This window comes from Apostichopus japonicus, chromosome 11, assembly GCF_037975245.1.
Source record: "Apostichopus japonicus isolate 1M-3 chromosome 11, ASM3797524v1, whole genome shotgun sequence".
Taxonomy (NCBI): Eukaryota; Metazoa; Echinodermata; class Holothuroidea; order Aspidochirotida; family Stichopodidae; genus Apostichopus; species Apostichopus japonicus.
The window spans coordinates 25,690,170-25,710,749 of NC_092571.1; the positions used below are offsets into that span (position 1 = coordinate 25,690,170).

The 20,580-nt window shown below is 37.0% G+C and overlaps 1 protein-coding gene across 5 annotated transcripts; it reads right to left on the reverse strand.

The window, feature by feature from the left end:
* Positions 1–770: 770 nt before the first annotated feature.
* LOC139976158 (cation-dependent mannose-6-phosphate receptor-like) lies at positions 771–19,463 on the reverse strand. 5 transcript variants are annotated; one of them, XM_071984635.1, is made up of 7 exons: positions 19,238–19,463; positions 16,962–17,107; positions 15,658–15,767; positions 14,376–14,503; positions 12,977–13,103; positions 12,304–12,382; positions 771–1,388 (listed from the first exon to the last, which is right to left on the reverse strand). In XM_071984635.1, the coding sequence occupies exons 1-7, from the start codon at positions 19,372–19,374 to the stop codon at positions 1,363–1,365; spliced, it is 753 nt and encodes a 250-aa protein (XP_071840736.1). In that variant the 5' UTR covers positions 19,375–19,463; the 3' UTR covers positions 771–1,362. The 5 variants fall into 5 exon arrangements, 3 of the variants coding, with proteins under 3 accessions (XP_071840736.1, XP_071840734.1, XP_071840735.1); XM_071984633.1 differs by having other exon boundaries at positions 12,261–12,382; XR_011796015.1 differs by lacking the exon at positions 771–1,388 and adding an exon at positions 10,885–11,873 and having other exon boundaries at positions 12,140–12,382.
* Between the last annotated feature and the right edge of the window lie 1,117 nt (positions 19,464–20,580).

Genomic DNA, 20,580 nt, shown 5'->3' on the forward strand with positions numbered 1-20,580 from the left:
AGATGGACCGTTTTGGGACCAAATGCTAGAGTTATATTAAAATTGTTTGTAAATTAATTACCATAACAGAAATACTAGTTCACATAAAAAAAAAATTAAAAAATGCTGAGGGTTAATATCTAAATATGTTAATGTCAGGATATGGATGAGAAGGTCTAACCCCCCCCCCCAAAAAAAAAAAAACCCGGTTCATTAAGGTTCAGTCAAGGTTGCCCTATTTTGGATCTTTTTAAGCATATTTGAGATATTTTTACTTTTGTCCTTGATTTACAACACTCGTCCTGTGAGGCTAATGTCGGTGTGCACAATTTTTCTATAGCATGCTGACCACATTTTGGATAATGCATCCACTTACTCCAGTGCAATTAAGAATGCCATCCTAACCTTTGCCTTTGGTCATTCCTGATAAGGTTAACTGCAATATAATATAATGACCTACTATGCTAGTTATAGTACAATTGATAGTTATGAGAGAGACTGATTTGCTTAATCTTATGAAACCAAAATGTACTTTTTTTTTTATATTGACAAATAGAAAGACGAGAGAAATATGATAATAATGTACAAAAAATGAAAAAAAGAAAAGAAAAGCCTTTGATTTGATTATTTATTAAGAGCTTATGATAATAACCAAGCCTGTAAGGCAGTACTACTAATACAATGCTCAACGGTTTAAACAAGTGCATGTAGAATACGAAACCGAACAGCTTGTCCTTTTTCCACTCCACATCAATTGACAATCCAATTCAGGTTTAGCTCACTTTATTAGATTCCATTCTAGAGTGATATATGGTTCATCGTGATCCTGCCATTTTCCACCTTCCTTTAACCCACGACTAGTTTCTTTATAATCCTCGCTCTTGTGACTAATTTCTTAGCTGTACAGTATCACTGCTCCACCCAACCCCCCCCCCTCCCCCTCCAGTTCAGCCACAACCCACTACCTTAATCCCAATTTGTGAAAACTCTGGTCCTCTACCCACAACGGGCTACCCAATCTCCCGACCAAATCCCTCCGTTTTAATCCCTCAGATTTTGTTAATTGGACTAAACGAACCACCGCCTCCTGAAAAATTCTTATTTGGTTGCTGAAGTCCCTGTACATGGTCAACAATATCCTCCCTCTACCAACGTCCGGTTACTATTATGTCACATGCAACTTGTTTCCAGTATAGCCTGTACAACCTTGTCCCATTTCAAACTGCAAGGTATGAATATGTCTTCCAAAAAGAATAATTTGCAGAAAGAAACAATAGAAACTATACAAAACGGTGCAAAATCTACAAAAAAGAGTAGTTATGAAAAGAAACGAAAACTTTGCATCCTTGAGAAACCTTAACCACGACTGATCACATGCCCCTTTCACCTTTGACCCAAAACGTCAATACCTGCAATGAAACCAGAAAGAGAAAAGAAAGATATGAAGAGAACAGAGGGAAATGGAAATATCGTAAATTAAAATATTGAAATTAAATGGGTCATCGGTTATTGACCCAAACGTTTAGCACCAAAATATGCTAGATAGTCAAAATAATGGTCACTTCTTCATGCTTCAACTTTCAAGTACACATTTGTGGTATTAAGCAAGACTTGGGGACTTGAGTCACTTAAAGTTTCAAGCAAAGTGACTTAAAGAAGATTGCGGAAGTATTTGCCAATAGAAATAAGACAGTGGCTCCAGTCAGCGATTCGACTTGAGTCTGGGAAAATCAGGCCGACTCCAATGACTCCACTGAACTGTAAATATGAAGGGAATCTGCACTGGTCACACAGGCATTTGGGCAATGCCTGGTGGGCCGGTGGGCTGGGCAGCCTGGTAAAAATTACAGCCCATTTTCACAGTAGTTAATAAAATGTGTAGAAATATATTTTTAACTGTGGGAATCAGCTCATGAAATCACCATGTTAAATAGTCTTTTAGTTCCTAACAAAAGAACGTGCTATTGGCAACCCGTCCGTGCTAATGGATTTTGTTCAGGTTTTCTTCCATTTTTTTCCAAGTTTGTTGTCACATAATGCTTAAAAAACTAAATAAAATCAAGTCTAAAACATATATTTTTGTTAACGTTTTTAACTTTTCTCAGTTTAATCAAGTGTTGCTTCTGGAAAATTATTTTGGGGTCTTTTTAAAGGATTATTGTAACCTACAAAATTGAGAAATATAGCACCATTTTGCATCTAGGCATTTCTTAACTTCAAAAAAATCTCAATGGGGAGGGGGACACCCTCTCCCCTTAGACCCCTGCCCCAGGATGGCGATCACTATGTAAGAAACTTATCAATGAATAATGGGCCGGTCTAGGTGAAGAATGCCCGTGCCGGTTTTAAGACCCAGTCAGCCGCCTCTGTCTGTGTCCAACATTTAGCTATAGCCATGAGATATTTGTCCTCTCTGAGATCTACAATTCTCTAAATTATATGAACACACTTGAATGCCTAGAAATATTCTGGAAAGTAATAACTACAACAAATGGAAACCAAAACAATTTCAACCAATTGTTCAGCTGATGCTAAAATTTGGGACAAAGACTGTTAACCTTTTAACTAGGCATTTACAGTAGTTTCAGGCAAATATCAGAGTGATAGATCAAACTGAAAAAGAAAAATAATGTTACCATTCATATGGGATCGATTGCTCACAAAATCATATTAATAGCCAGTTGACGAGCAACGCATGCGGATAATAACCCGTATTGACGTTACCAGACAATTTTTCCATTTTTATGCTTGCTACATTATAAAGAAGTTGCTGTTGAATGGCATACAAACCCTTTACAATACATCCTCAATGGGTTCAAATACCTGGAAAAGCTATGGGGTATCAAATAACATCAGGTGACAGTCTTCCATTGTTTAAGGGGGAAATATGGTAGCTGGGCATATTTTTATCCAAGGGCTTTTGAGTAATCAAGAACTTAGGGAGAAGATAGAAACAAAAACTTGTACATCTAATGAAACCAGAGCAATGAATTGCTTCCTTCCAGTGGTTAGAAGGGCATTAAATGGTTCCCTGGAAACTCAAAGAGGTCATTTAAGAGCCAAGCATTACTTGGCTACATGTACAACAGGTTTGGACTTGGAACCATCATCAGTTCTCCATTCAGTAGGGTACGAATACAAAGTCGTTTCGCAGGCCTAGAAGTTCTCGATTTTAGATGATTACGAAAAAAAAACTCTTACCGCCGAATGGCTAAAATCAAGTTCCTATAATGACATTTTGCCTGAATTATAGCACACATCAACTTCTACTGTACAGGTTTAAGGGATCTGACCTTGCAAGATAATATTTGCTGAAAACAGTGCAGTGGTATGCGGCTTACAAAAGGTAGAGATATCACTTCCTGGTTCACGATTGCTAATCGACTTTAATGTTATTGTTCTTCTGTACCAGTAATAAAATGGAAGGACCTTTCTTCCTCAAATAGCAAATGGCAAATTCACTAAGATTTTGTCAAAACCAGACTGAATTAAGAGGCCTGCTGTTGTAATTATGCATTTATGGAATGTTTTGTCAAATTCTAGGGACCGATAAGGCTTGTTCGAGTGACTAAACAGAAACTATTCATTCATACATATCTATCACTTGTAAATGAGAGGGGATTAGTGGGGGGGGGGTAGGTCAGGGGTGGGAGATGCAGACAATTGCAAAAGGGAGGGTAAACTTACACTTTGCATAATGGAAACCAACAAACTTGCAAATGGTTTGTTCCAAATGGCTTGAAAGAATCTTTCGTAAGTGCTTTCGATGAATGTATGAATCGTGCAACTCGGGACAAAATACACCTTTATCAATTTAAAATTTCTTCCTGGTTAAATTTTTACTCAAAATAGCAATAAAAGCACACAAAGACAAACAAAAATAGGGACAATTTTTTTTACCTTATTTTTCATCTAATTATTCTCCACAAAGAAGGACAAAATATTGGGATGAAAATGTGAAAAAAGTAACAAAAATGAATATGTAGAAATGTCTGAGTAAACAGAAATTTTATAGGGAAGTATAATATGGGGGATAAATTTCATACTTGATAACAATCATAAATAAGAATCATGCAAAATACACCAAAGAAAATTTATGTGTTGGTTTTTTTCCACCTGCCTTCTTCAATTTTTCAGGTTGAATTAATTGCACCAAGAGAAAAGAAAAGAAAAATTGAACAAATAAAAAAATATTTATAGCTACTGTCACCCATGAAAGACTTATACCAATCTGAAAATTGTTTTAAAGACAAGCTTAAAACTATTGGCTTTAACAAGATTCAATCCTGTTACATTGACTCCGAATCTAAACATAAAAGTGTTTGCTCTATCACTGATTAAATTCATCATTTTTCAATTTTTTTTTAATCCATGATCTTAGAAAACCTTAATGTTTAGGAAGCACTGAGTACAGAATATAGAAAGTCACAGTACTCTAACAGGGAAAGTACTTGAATGTTTAGGAACCACTGAGTACAGAATATACAAAGTAATAGTACTTTAACAGGGAAAGTACTTGAATGTTTAGGAACCACTGAGTACAGAATATACAAAGTAATAGTACTTTAACAGGGAAAGTACTTGAATGTTTAGGAACCACTGAGTACAGAATATACAAAGTAATAGTACTATCACAGGGAAAGCACTGAAAATTTATTTATTTAGTTTTTATTTATCTATTTGTTATGATGTCATTCAAAAGTTCAAATTGTAAAATAGTTGACTGTTTCATCTAAAGTTCTGTTACGTAAGTTTACTACTACCCACTACGCTGACACAAGATCAGATTTGTTTGAAAAAGTTGGGCAAGCATAGAGTACTAAACCAGCATATGGTCATGGAGAATGGAAGTTGGAGAAAAAGTTAGACATATTCTTACCTAGATTAGCAAAACTCAACAAACAGATCAAAGCCTCTCCAAAGATCCAAGCCTATCTCTCATCACCCTTCACCCCCCCCCCCCTCATTTTTGTTATATGGAACTCTGCTTGAGTAATCTCTGTTGTCAAGACAGAATTTATTAACCCCCACAAGATATACTCAAAACATTAAACATTTGGACAATTAATGAAATTCTTTGATAAAACTTGTTCAGTAACTTCAATTTTTCCGTGAAATTATCAGAGACTGCTTAAAACACATGCTTATTATAACATTTTTATCGGGAGGCGGAGGTATGTGGGGAGGGGATGTTATCGAGATGTGTAAAAATAATGTTGCTAAAAAGTTCATGCTGATAAATTTATCTGCGTTGGCATTCTGTAAGAACGGGCTTCTTTCCACATTGGATATACATGTGTGATAGATCATTGATTATTTTAAATTTAAAATTATTCCGATAAACTCTAGATTTGGTATATTTTATGGACCAGTTGCAGTTTAGTGTGTTTCAAAGAACAAGCCCCCATTTATAGTAATATTTGTTACCTTCATCCTAGATATCTAAATATTTTTGAGACAATTTCCCATCACATATTAACGAGGTAGACTAAAGTGGTAGAGACACCCTTTGTGTTATATCCTTGATTTGCAATGCTTTGTAAAATTTCTTATATCTTTCCACTATTTTTCATTTCGGCTTTTTATTGGAACATGATGTTCTTGTTTGTAATTGGTCAACACACCTGAGTGAAATACTTGAGGCTATTTAAGGAAGTAAAGAATATCCTGAGAGCTGATGAAAACAGCATTCTTTTAAATTATCTGAGATCAAGTATGTCAATTTAAAGATGGTCATAACTGACTTAATTGAAACTTTAATAAACAAATAATTCTGTTGCAACTACAAAATCATACTCCAATTTAATAATCCAATAATAATAATACAAATTTGGTTAGAAAAGTTGCCAGATTGTTCAAACTGGACTTCCTCCATCAGAAAGCGAAGGGAAGGAAGCATCTAACTTATTTCCAGGAACTACTTGAGATGATATATTCAGTTCTGATTATGAGTTTCTACAGTACAACAGTTTTTTTTGTTAACAAACCCATGAAAGCCACGAAGCAATTATGTTTAATGGAGCAAAGACTAAAATTAGTTTCAGTTGATGTCAATTATAACAAAATTTTTACTTTCAATGAAAAAGTGCATACACAAAGAACGTTAAAGACTGTTATTTCCATTTTGGTGTACTTTATCTGTTGCTTCTACAAATTACAAATAAAAAATAAAATATTGCGACATAAAAACATGTCATTTTTAATTATCCAGTTACTCTACTTTATAGTTACACAGGCATGACTGTACTGCAGAAATAACTTACTTAATAATGATTAAAGAGGCATAAATTTCAAGGCAATTTTTCATTTGAATACCTATTTGAGGATGGCATCAAAGGTTTTCAAGCCAAGAATATTGATAGGCTTCATCAAGGTTTCACTAGATTGAGGTCGCTACCAATAATTACGATTAACGCACCACAGTATATCGGACTTACAGTTTATGAAAATATCGTGTTACACCGTAGCAGTTTTTCTATCAAGGTACAGTACCAGCCTCGTATGTTAAGCATTGTCTCAATGTTAAATTAGCATTGTCAGATCGGGAATGTACATCCACATGTGACAGGGTTATAGTGCACCCACCGTTAACACAGGATCATAAAACTGCCTTTGCTGTGCAAAATTAACGTTAGCTTTGCAGTTATCACTAATATCTAAAAAATTTACAAGCTTAATCATCTGATATAACCAACAATGTCTCTTTCATCATCTAAGAAAAAAAAATCTTTTGGCAAGTTAAACAACTTGAATTTGGTTTTACAACATGCAACAAATGAAGCAGAACTTTGGAAAAGGGGGGTGGGGTTGGGAAGGGTAAATTGGTCATAAAAAAACAGAGTTATCCGTCGGAGTACAGAGTACAAAACAGACACAAAGGTTACAAGAATCCTTCACCCCAATACAATCACCCCTCCAGTACCCTTGAAATTGCTGCCATGCAATATTTACAACAATGTACTGTATGCATATTTTACTTTGAAGAGTTATAAAAATGTTTCAAATTTTGAAAGGAAAGTACTTGAAGAAGAAGAAGGAAAATAATCCATTGCGTATTGGTTATAGTTGCACATAGATAGATTTAAATATTTTAGTAGGTTAAGGATTGGTACTGTCGGGTGGAAAAAGAAAGAAATAACTGTACCAAAAGTTTGAAATTTCAACCATCCTCTATCCCCCCTCTCTCCCCAGGGTCCACAACTCCTGAAATAACAGTGTTTTGTTGTATTTCATACTTTATTTTAATTCTTTGAGGTTGTTAGCATCTTGCACTTACGAAAAATGATTGGAAAACTGACCTCTAACCTTTCCAATCTTCGATACAAAGAACCTACAGTAAATGGCTTTGATTTGAGCACCTACGACAAATGATATTAATTTCAAACTTCACATTACAGGTAACTGGTATTACATTTTATAATGTCTTTAGTATATGTACAAAGATCTATAAAAGGCAACAACACTATCAAAGTGTCAATTAAGTGCTTTGTGAGTGATGGGGTGGGGGCATGTAGGATTATCCCTAACCAGGCAGGGGGTGGGGGTTTTCAATAAAGTTGATCCTTTGTTATTTACAGTAATTCAATTAATCTTACACTTCCCAATATTTGATAACATGAAATATCTACCCGGACAAAGGTTTTCACTTACCTTCTTTTTTCACTTTGCACTCTTACACTACAACATTTTTGAGTTGTGTTTTTGATAGAATACTAATATCTTAACATGTTATTCTTGCATACATTTTTTTACAAGTATGCTATTAACCATAATGTTTATTAACCTCTACTGGGACATTAATGCACCTGTCAAATGTATACATGTAAGTAGGAGACTATCAGAGCTCAGAGTATGGTGCTTGTAATATGTGGCAAATCGGGGTTTACCAACCCGTGCCAATGATGCACACACATGTCACACCAACTAGTATATCTCTCTCTTTCCAAGAAAATGATGATGCAATCATATGCAAATTTTGACATTCTAAGCTATATAATGTTTATCCTACAACTTACCATTTGAATAATGTTGGTTATTTCCTATTTAACTGGAATATTATTAAACATGCAGACATTAAACATGCAGACTGACCTGTTGTTGAGGGGGCCGGAGGGGTGACTTTGGGGTCGGACAGCCCCCCTTCACAATTGACAGGTGCATAGCATACGACGTGCAAACACATTCAGTGACAAGTGCAGATCTCAAAAGTAAAGACTAGCAATGCAGCTAAAAGTTGAAAAACGATGATTCAACTAACATATATACACTGTACATGGTAATACAACTCTATGCCAAAGTTTAACGGGAGAAACCAACGCTTTAACTCACCTTTACCTTTATGTGATAGAGATGTCTGTGATGAGAAACTTCCCAAACAAACTACAAACATTATTACCCAGCTTTGGAGATATCACGGTTTACATATTAACAAAGGTTAGCAAAAACATCACCTTTGCAGACAATGTTCGGTTTTCAAATCCCGCCTCTACTGAGGTAAAACTATTAAGCAAAGTAATTGAAGAAAGACAAGCATAAACAACTGAAGCACTATGGAGGTTCCATATTAAATGCCCTGTTTAGACTTGCTCAAGTCTTCAGACAAGCATTTGAAAGAAACCCCTTCATAATAAGATATCTCACAAATCGAGTCAAGTTGTTCATAGCTAATCGGAGAAGTGTTTTCATGGCAATCATCTCTATGATAATGAGTGAATGCTGTTTTTGGTTTGACTATCCTTGTAATCTACTGCTAAACATAGTTCAAAGACGTTCTTTTGACTAGGAAGGCATCATAAAATGGTTTAAAGCAGGAAAAAAATAGACAGGGCTGATCTTTAAGTCATATCTCCACCAAAAGACAAATCTATCCTGGGTCGCAACTACCAAACAACCCTTTTGGACCGAATGATGGGCAAACAGTTTGGATTAAGAAATTATGGTACTCGAAACACCCCTTTTTTTTTCAACCGATGTTAACTAAAAGTAACTTTTTCGGCAACTTGAATGAATAATCTTGGTTGACTGGAGAAAACGCTTGCAAACATTTGTAAAAAGATCAGCCTTGCCTGAGGTATAGCTTTTACCACAGAAACACACAAATCAAGGTAAAAGTCTTTCTAAAGTGGTAGTCAATGAAAGTGTTACAGTCATCTTATGAAGTCTGGTCTAACTTAAAGCAGTATGTAATTAGATCTGTTATTTGGTGCAGTAGGTCGGCAAAGCAAAACGAGAACTGTTAACATTTATTGAAACATTCACAACAATTTATGAAAGCCATTACCATTCATGAACTACTACTGACTAAAATAAGCAGCAACTTCTGACAGCATAACACTAAAACAAATCACATGGACACATAGAAAGCACACATTGAGGTAAATGCCATGGACATGATAGGGGTCAGTCGGGGGTGGGGGGGTGAGTGAAGGGGGCACCTGAGTTGTAATGTCATTTGTAGAATCGATAGAGTGTCCACCAAAGAGGCAGTTCTAGTTTGCAGATTTTTGTTACCAAGTTGGGAAACAGAAACAGGGAAACCTCCTTCAAAAGTTCCTGTGCAAAGTGAAAACCCAATTCCTGCTGAGTGCACCATAATGTTGAAGCAAAGCCCTTTGTTTTCATGGTTAGAGACAAATTGGCACTCCTCTAGACCTACACTAGGGTAAAACCATATTTATTTAATAGAGATGATCACCTTTATTCGCATGTAAATTTTAGCAATGCAGCATTTTTGCATTGAAAGAATTATATCATCACACTTAAACTGCTAATTTTCTTCCCTTCAACTTTCACAACTAAGTTTCATAAATGTGCAACAAACATTTCAACATTTGTCACAGTTTGGGAATATCTTGGTATCTTTATCTTTCATGGTTTCTATGGTGCCATAGACAAAGGGAGGCAGTTTTCCCTGTTTTTTAGTACCATCAAGTGAACCTTTTAACTTACTTTTATAGCTCCTTTAATGGTCAGTATTGGCCCCTAAATATGCTAGACAGTTAGGACTTCAACATAAAGCATTGTACAACCACGTACTGAATATTTTTGCCTCGCTGTAACATTCAATCGGCAGATTCAAAACTCCTAAACTTAATGTTTGGAAGTAACCTCAAAGATGCACAGACACCAGCAAAGTACTTTTGAAAAATGTCTACGATTTGGAAAATTGGCCAAATGGGACAGCCCCCCCCCTTCCCCCCCAAAAATATCAAACTTGACCCTGTTGTCTCCTAACCAGGAAGTAGTGTCAGCAATTGAATGACTATCACTTAAGTCATATATACAAAGAGAAATTGCCTTTTTTCCCGGAGAATCTTGAATGGGTGGGGTGCTATTTAGACATATGTGATTTATAAAGCTGCTATATAACCAAAGAAAATGAGAAAAACATCGATTTGAAGTCAAATCAAAAGCACTTAAAGTACATTTTCAAACTGCATTTGCCCAAAAATATTGCAACATTAAATCGAGAAATAAAAAAATAAAAAACCCTGAGCTTGACCATGGCTTCCCTTTTTTCCTTTCCATTAGAAAATTTCTTTAGTACTATTTTATGAGATCAGAATAAGTCAGATTTTACGGAAAAAAAACTGTACCGGGAGGGGCTGTGAGCGGTACACATCTTCAGAGAATAATTTTGCCAGTGTTGCTTCTCCCATAAATCTTTCGTACTTGAAAGGAAACAGTCTTTTATGAGACAAACTTCAGAGATTTCAAAAGAGTTACACAAAATTTGAACTATAAATTTTTCCCAATGGTCTTGGCTTAAAATTCAGAGAATAACTATTTCCATTAGATGGATTGATATTTCCATAGATGGATTGATATTTGATTACCTCTCCCCACCCCCCCCCCCCCTATTCTTTAATTTTTTTATTGAATGAAGTCAAGAAATTGAGATCTCCCATTGACTTTTACTTGTTTATATTCTGAATTGTGTAAGGAACAGAGTTCATCCTGTGTATATATTCCAGACATGCCATGGACATCACATGACATGAATAGTGACATGCCTACCTGATGGGAAATGACCTATGCCCTCTGGTAGACTTGGGTCAACAAGTTTGTGCGGTACCTATCTACTACATTGCTGAGCATCGTATCTTTGTAATTTTCACTAATTATAAATTCTCTTGCTTAGAATCTGATCTTGCAGAATGCTGCTTCCAGAAAAAAAGTAAGATAAACTATTGCACCAAATGGTTGTGACCAGTAACTTTGACGTACTGTTTTACTTTGTGTGTGAGAGGTTTAGGGTAGAATTTTCCGCCATTGTCTAATTAATTGAGACAACCAGAATTCCTAGAGGGAATAAAAACAACCATTCTTTGCTGCCAGTAGTGAAACAGTTTCTTTCCTGCAGTAAAAAAATGGTCTTCCAGTACACATTCTACGTATAGTACTAATCAGATGACCCGCAGGGATTTGATCAACTTTAAGAATGAAATTCAGTTGGTCCCTTTCAATAACTTTTAACAATCCACCAATGTCTGTGTAAACAAAACAAATACTCAATGATTGCAAAACTTGACCATTTTTTACATAATCCTCTCCAATCTCCAATTTTTGTCTCCGTTAACAATCATAAGTGATAGAGCTATTGGACATTTACTGTCATCCTCCGAGTATAAAACACACAACAACAAAAAACTAAAAAACAAAATTAGAGTGACGGGCAACATCAACAAGCCATGACAATTCAGCCCGGTTGCAAACGAGGGATTAGCAATTCGTTTGGGCAGATACAGCAGCTAGTCGATTAGGTAACGTGTCAAATAGGAAAGCTGCAGCAGGTGCAAAATCCCCTGCAGCCAAGCTAGGCTGAATCAAAGTCTCAAACCGTAGTTTATCATCTCCACAGTCTGGCAGAGGCTACTGTGTGACAATGCAGAGCACTAATAGATTATGTACTATGCAGCCTGGCTGCAGCCTGGCTGCAGGGATACTGCGGCCAGGCTGAATCCAAGGTCTCAAACGGTAGTTTATCATCTCCAGTCCGGCAGAGGCTACTGTGTGACAATGCACAGCACTAATAGATAATGTACTATGCAGCCTGGCTTCAGCCTGGCTGCAGGGATACTGCAGCCAGGCTGAAACAAAGTCTCAAACGGTATTTTATCATCTCCACAGTCCGGCAGAGGCTGTGTGACAACGCAGAGACCTAATAGATTATGTACTATGCAGCCCGGCTGCAGCCTGGCTGCAGGGATACTGCAGCCATCCTACGTTTTTGACACAGTAGTGCCTATGGGATACATGCAAGCAGTGACATTGAAGCCTACATTGGCAAGATATTTTCATCTCTATCTTCGTCTTCATCCATACCAAGCTGGTCATCGCCAAGACCCTTATAACTTCGCACTTCTTCCGTCTTCTGACATCTGCATATGAAATCGCAGCCGTCCTTTTGGTAAGACACAAGAAAAGAATAAATATCGTCGTAAGATTTACTGCAGTGCTTTCTATTGACATTAACCCCCCCAAAATACCAGAAAATTGGTTCAAACGAATGCCCGTTTCCCCCCCCCCCCCTTTTTTTCTTATTATGGTAAATTAAAGTTTCAGATATTTCAACAGCATTACACATTCTGGGCGTGTTAAAAGAAGGAGAACACCAGTAAAATTTTAAAAACGTCAACTGCATTTTTAAATCAATTGTACCTTCTTTTAGGTCCCTACACACAATTATCCACACCCTCCCTTGGAAATATCCCAGAGAAAATGTTTCCTTTGTGGGGGATATATCCGTTGTCCAGGGAAATGCACTTTCTACCAGACAGAATTGATATAGAGACCCCTCATTTTCTTGTGCATGTTTTGCATCAAAACAAAAATCTGGAAAAACACATTCCATGAATTCATCTGGTTTATTAATCAGTTTACAACGATGTCTTAAGTAAGAATCGATAGAAAGAAAATAGTATTGTCAGAAATCTGAAACCAATCGCTGCAAAAATCTGTTCACGTTTTAACTATTTCTGCAAATTTTTGTACCTACCGCTGACAGACCTCCAAGTTTTTGCCAATACGCTAAGTGTGGTATTTGTTCTGTTCCCTTTGCGTGAGCGACGTATCGCTGATAGAGGAATCCAACTACGAGATAGACCGTAGCTATGCTGAGAATTCTGTCGAAACAGAGATAGGAAAACACATCATCAGTCTGAGGAGATGTTTAAAATTCAATAAAAGTGTTGTGAATGATCAGAAGTTACATTCTTCAGTTTACAGTAGATTTACAAGACGGGTTAATAGGCACGGTTTAAGTTATTGAAACGATTCACAATGTACGATATGGTGGCAGTTTCCTGCACAAATTTAGATTGAAAAAAAAAAAAATTAGATTGAAAAAATGCAGTGGTTTCCAGACTAAGGAAAGCCACAACACAGGATCAGGTGCCACACAATGCACACTCAGAGCTACAAAGCCATCCTAATACACTACTACACAAGGATATAAAATGAGCCACTTTTGCAACCATATGGATAATGACCGTTTTACATAGACAGGACACAACAAGTTCTCTTTCACAACATTTGGTGGTAACTGGGGGGAATAAAGTTAGTCGCTACAATCCGATTCAATTGTGTAAACCAATATTTCAAAGTCCTGCTGTTGACCTAACCATTGCAACTTTATGCAAATGTAGCAGTCTCTACCACAGAATAAACAACAAATTATTATTATCATTATCATTTTTGGGGGGGGGGGGTGTCTCAATGTTGATAAGGTCAATTCCATATGAATATGAGGCAAGCTAACAATATTATTAAAACCCATCCAGGGGGGAAGTCTCATTGTTGATAAGGTCTATTCCATATGAATTTGAGGCGGCAAGCTTACAATATTATTAAAACACATTCAAGGGGTGGGGAGGAGTGGGGGTCTCATTGTTAATAAGGCCAATTTCACATGAATGTGAAGCAAGCTTACAATATTATTTAAACCCATCGAGGTGGAGGGGGTCTATTCCATATGATTGTGAGGCAAGCTTACAGTATTATTAAAACCCATCCGGGTAGGGGGGGGGGATTTAGGGGGTCTCATTGTTGGTAAGGTCAACTCCATATGAATGTGAGGCAAGCTTACAATATTATTAAAACCCATCTGGGGGAGGGGCAGAGGGGGGGTTCTATTCCATATGAATGTAAGGCAAGCTTACAATATTATTAAAACCCATCTGGGGGAGGGGCAGAGGGGGGGTTCTATTCCATATGAATGTAAGGCAAGCTTACAATATTATTAAAACCCATCTGGGGGAGGGGCAGAGGGGGGTTCTATTCCATATGAATGTAAGGCAAGCTTACAATATTATTAAAACCCATCTGGGGAGGTTGGGATGTGGGGGGGATCTCATTTTTAATGAGGTCTATTCCATATGAATGTGAGGCAAGCTTACAATATTATTAAAACCCATCCAAAAGAGAATGAAGATTTATTGACACATGCTACGCTGGATTGCACTTCAAATAAGTAGTAGCAGTCAGAATTTTTCTCCCTATTTTCTTCCAGAATTTGAACTTCTCCCTAAAAACAAGAAAAGGAGAGAGAGAGATAAATAAATGCAAATATCAGAAATGCAAAATTAGATTAGAAAAGCACAAAGAAGAAAAAAAGTTTAAGCATGGTTGATTAATACACAGTGGGGCTTTTCCAAGTCAACAAAGGGCCTATCTAGTTCTGTGAATTTTGTTTACAAGCTTTGCTACAAGTTTTAGTACTGGATTCATCAGCATCTATTATTTTAGGTAAAAAGGAAAATAGACAATGATGAGAATATAGATTTTCTATATATAATTATTTTAGCATATAAGTCTGTACTTGAATGTGACCTAGAGTATGTACAAGTAGCCTCACGCTATACCTCTTGAATCTGGGGCATTTTGGAAATCTTATAAAGATACCCGGATATTTATCACTCATGCGCCTGCCGAGAACCTTGCGTTCATACTTGAACTCGTACTAAAAGAGAATTGTACTCAAGTGTACTCATGTTACAGCAGTATTAAAATTTTGTATTCGCATTCATTTTGCACAAAGCAAAATGTAAAATGATTGCATTGACAAGCAACCTGTGGCTTCACATGATAAAAAAAAAAAAATAATAAACATAAAATATTAACATAAAAATAAAACAATGACAAAGAGCCTAAGACACCACAGGGTAGGCAACATGCAGTGCCAAGTGTGGTTATCATGCTAACATCTTTTCACAGCCCTCGAGAATCCTACATAATGGAAGGTACAGTGTTGATATCTATACATCACACCAACTGAGGTGATGACTATTATTCCACTCTGTGAAAACCAGACATTTTTGGGGCGCTTGTTTACGGGGTTCACTTGTGATATGATTTAGGGTTAGTAATAGGTGCTACTTTGGCTACATAAAGTTTGGTATAGGTCTAGGCCAGAGGTCAGCACAATGAAATCTTGTATCTGATCCAAATTTTGATGTAAGCCATTTATAGAAGACACAAATATATATAAACATTGGGTCTTTCAGTTCCTGTCTAATGTCATATTTCGGCTTTCGAGGTGGGGATTGGTACTTCTCAAAGTGTTGTGGCTTGTAGATTAGATACAAAAGATCAATTTCTTGCCCATTTCCTCCCAAACTGTCATATTTTCCGGGTACTTTAGCTTCTATGCTTACCCTGATTTGTACATTATCCACTTACCAAAAGAGTGCCAGGATTGCACAAGATGATTAAATGGGACTGCCTTTTTTCGGAATTACAATGTGAGCCGTATTTGTCACCGTCCTTGTAAGTTAGAAATATCCAGTCAGCTGAAATTGAGAAAAAGTTTGTGTGATATCATAGAACTGACGGTTAAGTTACCACTTAATCAGTTAGGGCAATAAAGTTAAAGATTCCATTTGATTCAGACACTTTCAATCACATTGAAAAAAGATAATAAATACGTCCCAAATGAGGGTAATTTTGGGCCTAATTTTCTTTATGAACACTCTACTACTAGTCAAACTAATGAATAGCATTAATAAGGGCTTTTAATATCAAATAAAGTATCAAAGTAACTGTCTGTGATCTTATATACTTTAAATAACCATTCTTGAGATAAATATTGCCTTAAAGGCATTGAAGACTCGCCCCAAACCGCGTGCGGCCATCTGAAAAAGTTTACTTTCCGTTGCTTGCAAGTGACATTTTGTTTGTGTCGCTACAAAATGCAGACAGTACAGTGATGAAATGTGATACCTTTTTATCTTTTAGCTGGACCTGAGATGTCCATCGCTGTATTGTTTGTACACTGTGCTGTGGGTATTGACCGCAGCTGTATGTACCGACTGTACACTAGAGTCTAATTACCGATGGTAGCAAGCTGTGTGTGTGTGTATTTTCTGGTCAGACTACCGGCATTAGACGTTTCTTTTTGCGCAAGTCTTCACTCCCTTTAAACAGGCTTGGACAATTATGTCACATGCTCTCTTTGCTTAGCAATTCATGTTTTCTTAATTTTATATATTAAGACAATGAGAGTACATTATTCTTTATCCTTTAATATTTCCCAACCTGCTCTAAATATATATTTACCCCTTACCTCATGTTGGCCTTGTGCTACAAGGTTGAAGACCACCCCGACCCACTGCCCCAATTTCTCCCTCTTGTCCGACCTGCTCACAGATACACACAATCGAAACGTTTACAATGACAATAATAGAATTAATTAGTAGAGAATTACCCAAAATTTGCACAACTGGTCTCTCCACATCCTCTGGCAATTTCAAAACATTCAAATGGGAACTATTCTTCCTAGCTGAACCAGATCACTCTTAAAGTGACTCAAATTTATCACCTTTGCAATGGTTTCCACTCACACATTCTGCATATTACTTCCCTCCATGTTACCCTGAAATAGTTTTAACTCATCTGAATTTGCTACAACTTGGCAAAGCCCATCGCTGATGCTAACCAACGACTTTAGAAATCTTTAGTAACGCTTCAAGGGATACAAAACTTACTGCCATTCTTAATACTCGTTGCATTGACACGGCCAAGGACCCGTTTAGTATCATCTTTAGTTTGTGTGACACCTGCACTTGTGTCATCCAATGATTTACAGAAACTAAACTCATACTCATAATTTTCTCCATCTGTTACTGTCCGGCTGAAAGAAAAAGAGAATAGGGAAATGGTTCAACTTGAGAGTAAGAGCCTAAGGTAGGGTTGGTACATATAGTGAGTTTGTATAAAAATAAAAGTGGTTACACCTTTCAGCAGAACAGAAAACAATATATTTCATGCTAAGCCAGTCATATCTTTAGATTTGCAATACAGGGTATTGCTAGCACTATGATATCAACAATTCTTTAATTAATGGCAAGTTACAAAACTCAAAAAAGTGGTAATAAATTGAATTACCAGTCAACCACACAAAGGTTTTCGAACATGCATTGATTCAAAAATGCTTTGTGGGCTTTATAAAATTATGCTATGAACTTATAGGAATTAAATGAATACAGGGATGGATAAAGCAAAGCACTAAGTACTTAGATCAAAAAAGATGTACGTATTTTAGATCCTCCTGCAAGCAGGAATTCGCGATGAAGCCTCATTGGCTTAGCAGATGTTTATAACATTTTGTCAATTTTCCAACAACATCCTTAAGACAAATGGAAAGAGGTACAGCTCCAAAACTTATTTGAAACAAGAAAAATAACTTAGCTTAATTCAGTAAGACAATATTCAAAGTTCTGGATACTTTGAGAGCAAAAGCTCTACCTACTACTGTAGTGCTAAAACTTAAAGAGTGTGACTTTTAATCTGCATCCAGCCAGTCAACTACCATAGGGTCCTTGACGGGGACTTGAGTGTCCCTCCTGATCCTTTTTTTCTTCTACTAAACTAAGTACCATATATAGCCTAGGTATCACTAAATTCATGTGTTGATAAGGATCAGTATATTTCTTCCTGTTTCACTGAGATTTTGACGCTAAAAGAAATTCATGATTCCAGTTATTGTACATACCACACCATTGCGTATTTACCTATCCTGTAACTGTTATGTACAGTAGCTTACTACAAATACTCATATGCACAGCTAAGTAATACTAATAAAAGACTAATACTAGTAATACTAATAGTGCCATATCCATACTGGAAAGTACTTTGACCATACGCCAAAGAAATACGCCACGGTGGATGTGGTTTTGTTTTGTATTTGTACGCCACACTATCTAAGCGGAGCGCCACCATCGGTTGGCGCGGAGCGTACAAAAAAAATTTGGTCAATAATGCCTCCCAGATCGCAGGAAATGGCACTTCCAGGACCATATAACTTACATCTGTAATTGTATATTTGGAGGTTTCATGTTATGAAAATTTGGGTGAAATCATCATGCATTAATGGGGATAGTAATATATTAGTACCACCCTGGAACACATCACATGACCCTCCATGCATGGTGCGCGTACACGCGTATTTATTGGCATACATTTCCATACGCCAAAGATCTTTGTGTGAAAGGTCATACTTTCCAGTATGGTGCCATATTGGTTAGCCTAAGTTTGTGTTTACAATTTGTTTACTATTAAGTTTTAGTTTCTTCCAAAAACAGTGAGGTAATACGTTTTTAGTTGGTCATAATAAGGCTAGGAAACAACTAACACAAGGTTACTCGTTTAGCCTACAGTTTAACTCGGAATTCTGGGCCTAACTTTAGACTCCGTACCATATGAATGGGAAAGCTTACTTCGAATCGGCAGAATAAGATTAGGGGTTAGAAAGTAGGGTTAAGGAGTAGGGTTTATAGGAATTAGGGTTAGGATGTAGGGTATGGTATGCAGTGTAAGACTTATACTACATGCCATCTTATTGGTGTTATTGTTATGTGCACTTACCCTTTATTGTTATGTTAATATTTGTATGGTATGCCTTGCAGCTGGTGTACTGCACTGCTGTATGCAGTGCAGTGTTGGAGGAAATACAGTTCAGTTCTGCGCTTACTACCAACCTGTCAACATCTCTTCTATTGTGCCTTGTCCATCCATCCCTTTAAGTTGTAGTGTACTCTACAAGGAAGTAGGGAATATGGTTAGGGGTTAGGGTAAGGAAGTAGGGAATAGGGTTAGGAAGTAGGGTCGATTGGTGCGGATTCTAAATTAGTACCGGACTCTGAGTAAATACTTGGAGAAGTACATCTAGGCCTAGTACTAGTAGTACTACTAGGCTACTAGTAGTAATCCTAATCAACGTTAGGCTTAGCCTAGAGCCTGGACTAACGTAGGATTTACATACGTCTGGCCAAACAGGGGCTCGATTAGTTTAAGCTTGTCATCGTTAATACCGGGCTCAACGCTACATTCAGAACGAATTTGTCGTATGTTGCACAAAAATACAAATACGAGCAACAATTGCGAATGAATGAACTTCATTTTCGGATAAAAAACTGCCTCGTCAAAAAGTATTTCTTAGGGACTTCCCGTTTTGTAAAGTCTCACGCGTAACAAACGTTATGGCTAGATCCCATCCGTTGACATAGTCATTATTTCTAGTATTTACAACTCTTTTACCAATATTAAATCAAAAAGACTATTTGAAAAAAACTGAATTTATGAACAGTAAACTATATGAGGACAAATATCCTGTTGTAGGATAAATAAATATTGAAACACCTCTTTGACTGGTACTGGATGCTTTCTATTGTCGAAGCCCATTGTCATGTGACAACATTTACGCCATCAACTTGAGGCTATCACGTGTATCCATCACTGATCTACACTATCAGTGGTATCCATGCACATATAATACATTGAGGTAAATGAATCTGGAGGATTCATGTCAATTGGGTGCGCGCGCGTACTATGCATGGAGGAACATGTGATGTGTTCCAGGGTGGTACTCAACTGATATTTGTCTGTAGCAGTTCAAGAAAAGTGTTAGTGACTTCGTGAAAGATTTGCACCAAGACGGATCGGACATGGGAACTAACGGCGTAAGAAGGTACTGGTATTTCAGACGACAGACTGAACCTTATGGAACGCCGAAAGAGAAAGTATTACGTTGTTTACTTCTATGCTGTCTGTAATCATGTTGCCATCTCTTTTGATGTTGTTGTCTCCTTTTATGTTGTTGTCTCCTTCAGTGTTGTTGTCTCCTTCGATTTTGCTGTCTCCAAGCTTCAATGTTGTTGTAGTAACGCCCACTATCAGAGCTCCCAACTGACCCTCATTTCGCGGGTTGGACCCGCATTCTAACACCCAAACCCGCTGACCAGCGCAAGCGTCCGAAAAAACCCGCATTGTAATTGTCAAGTATACATTAAAAAATTGCATCAAAGTTTGACATAGCAACCATCATTTCTTTAGCACTCATCCCACTCAAAACAGACTGTCTTTATCTGTTTTCTACTCCGCGTTACCTCATCGTTTTTACCCTCAAAACAACTCGCGGTTGACGACATAATGATTCCCGGAATCTCTTCTTACAGTAGTTGTTTCATTTTTTGACAATTGGGTTTGACTCTGAACCGATTCTATTGCATGTAGATTCTGATTGACCTGAAAAAGAGATACAATAATAGAGTATAAAACCTCCTTTACAGCATCATTTGAACCTTAAATTAGCCTATATTGTTTTTC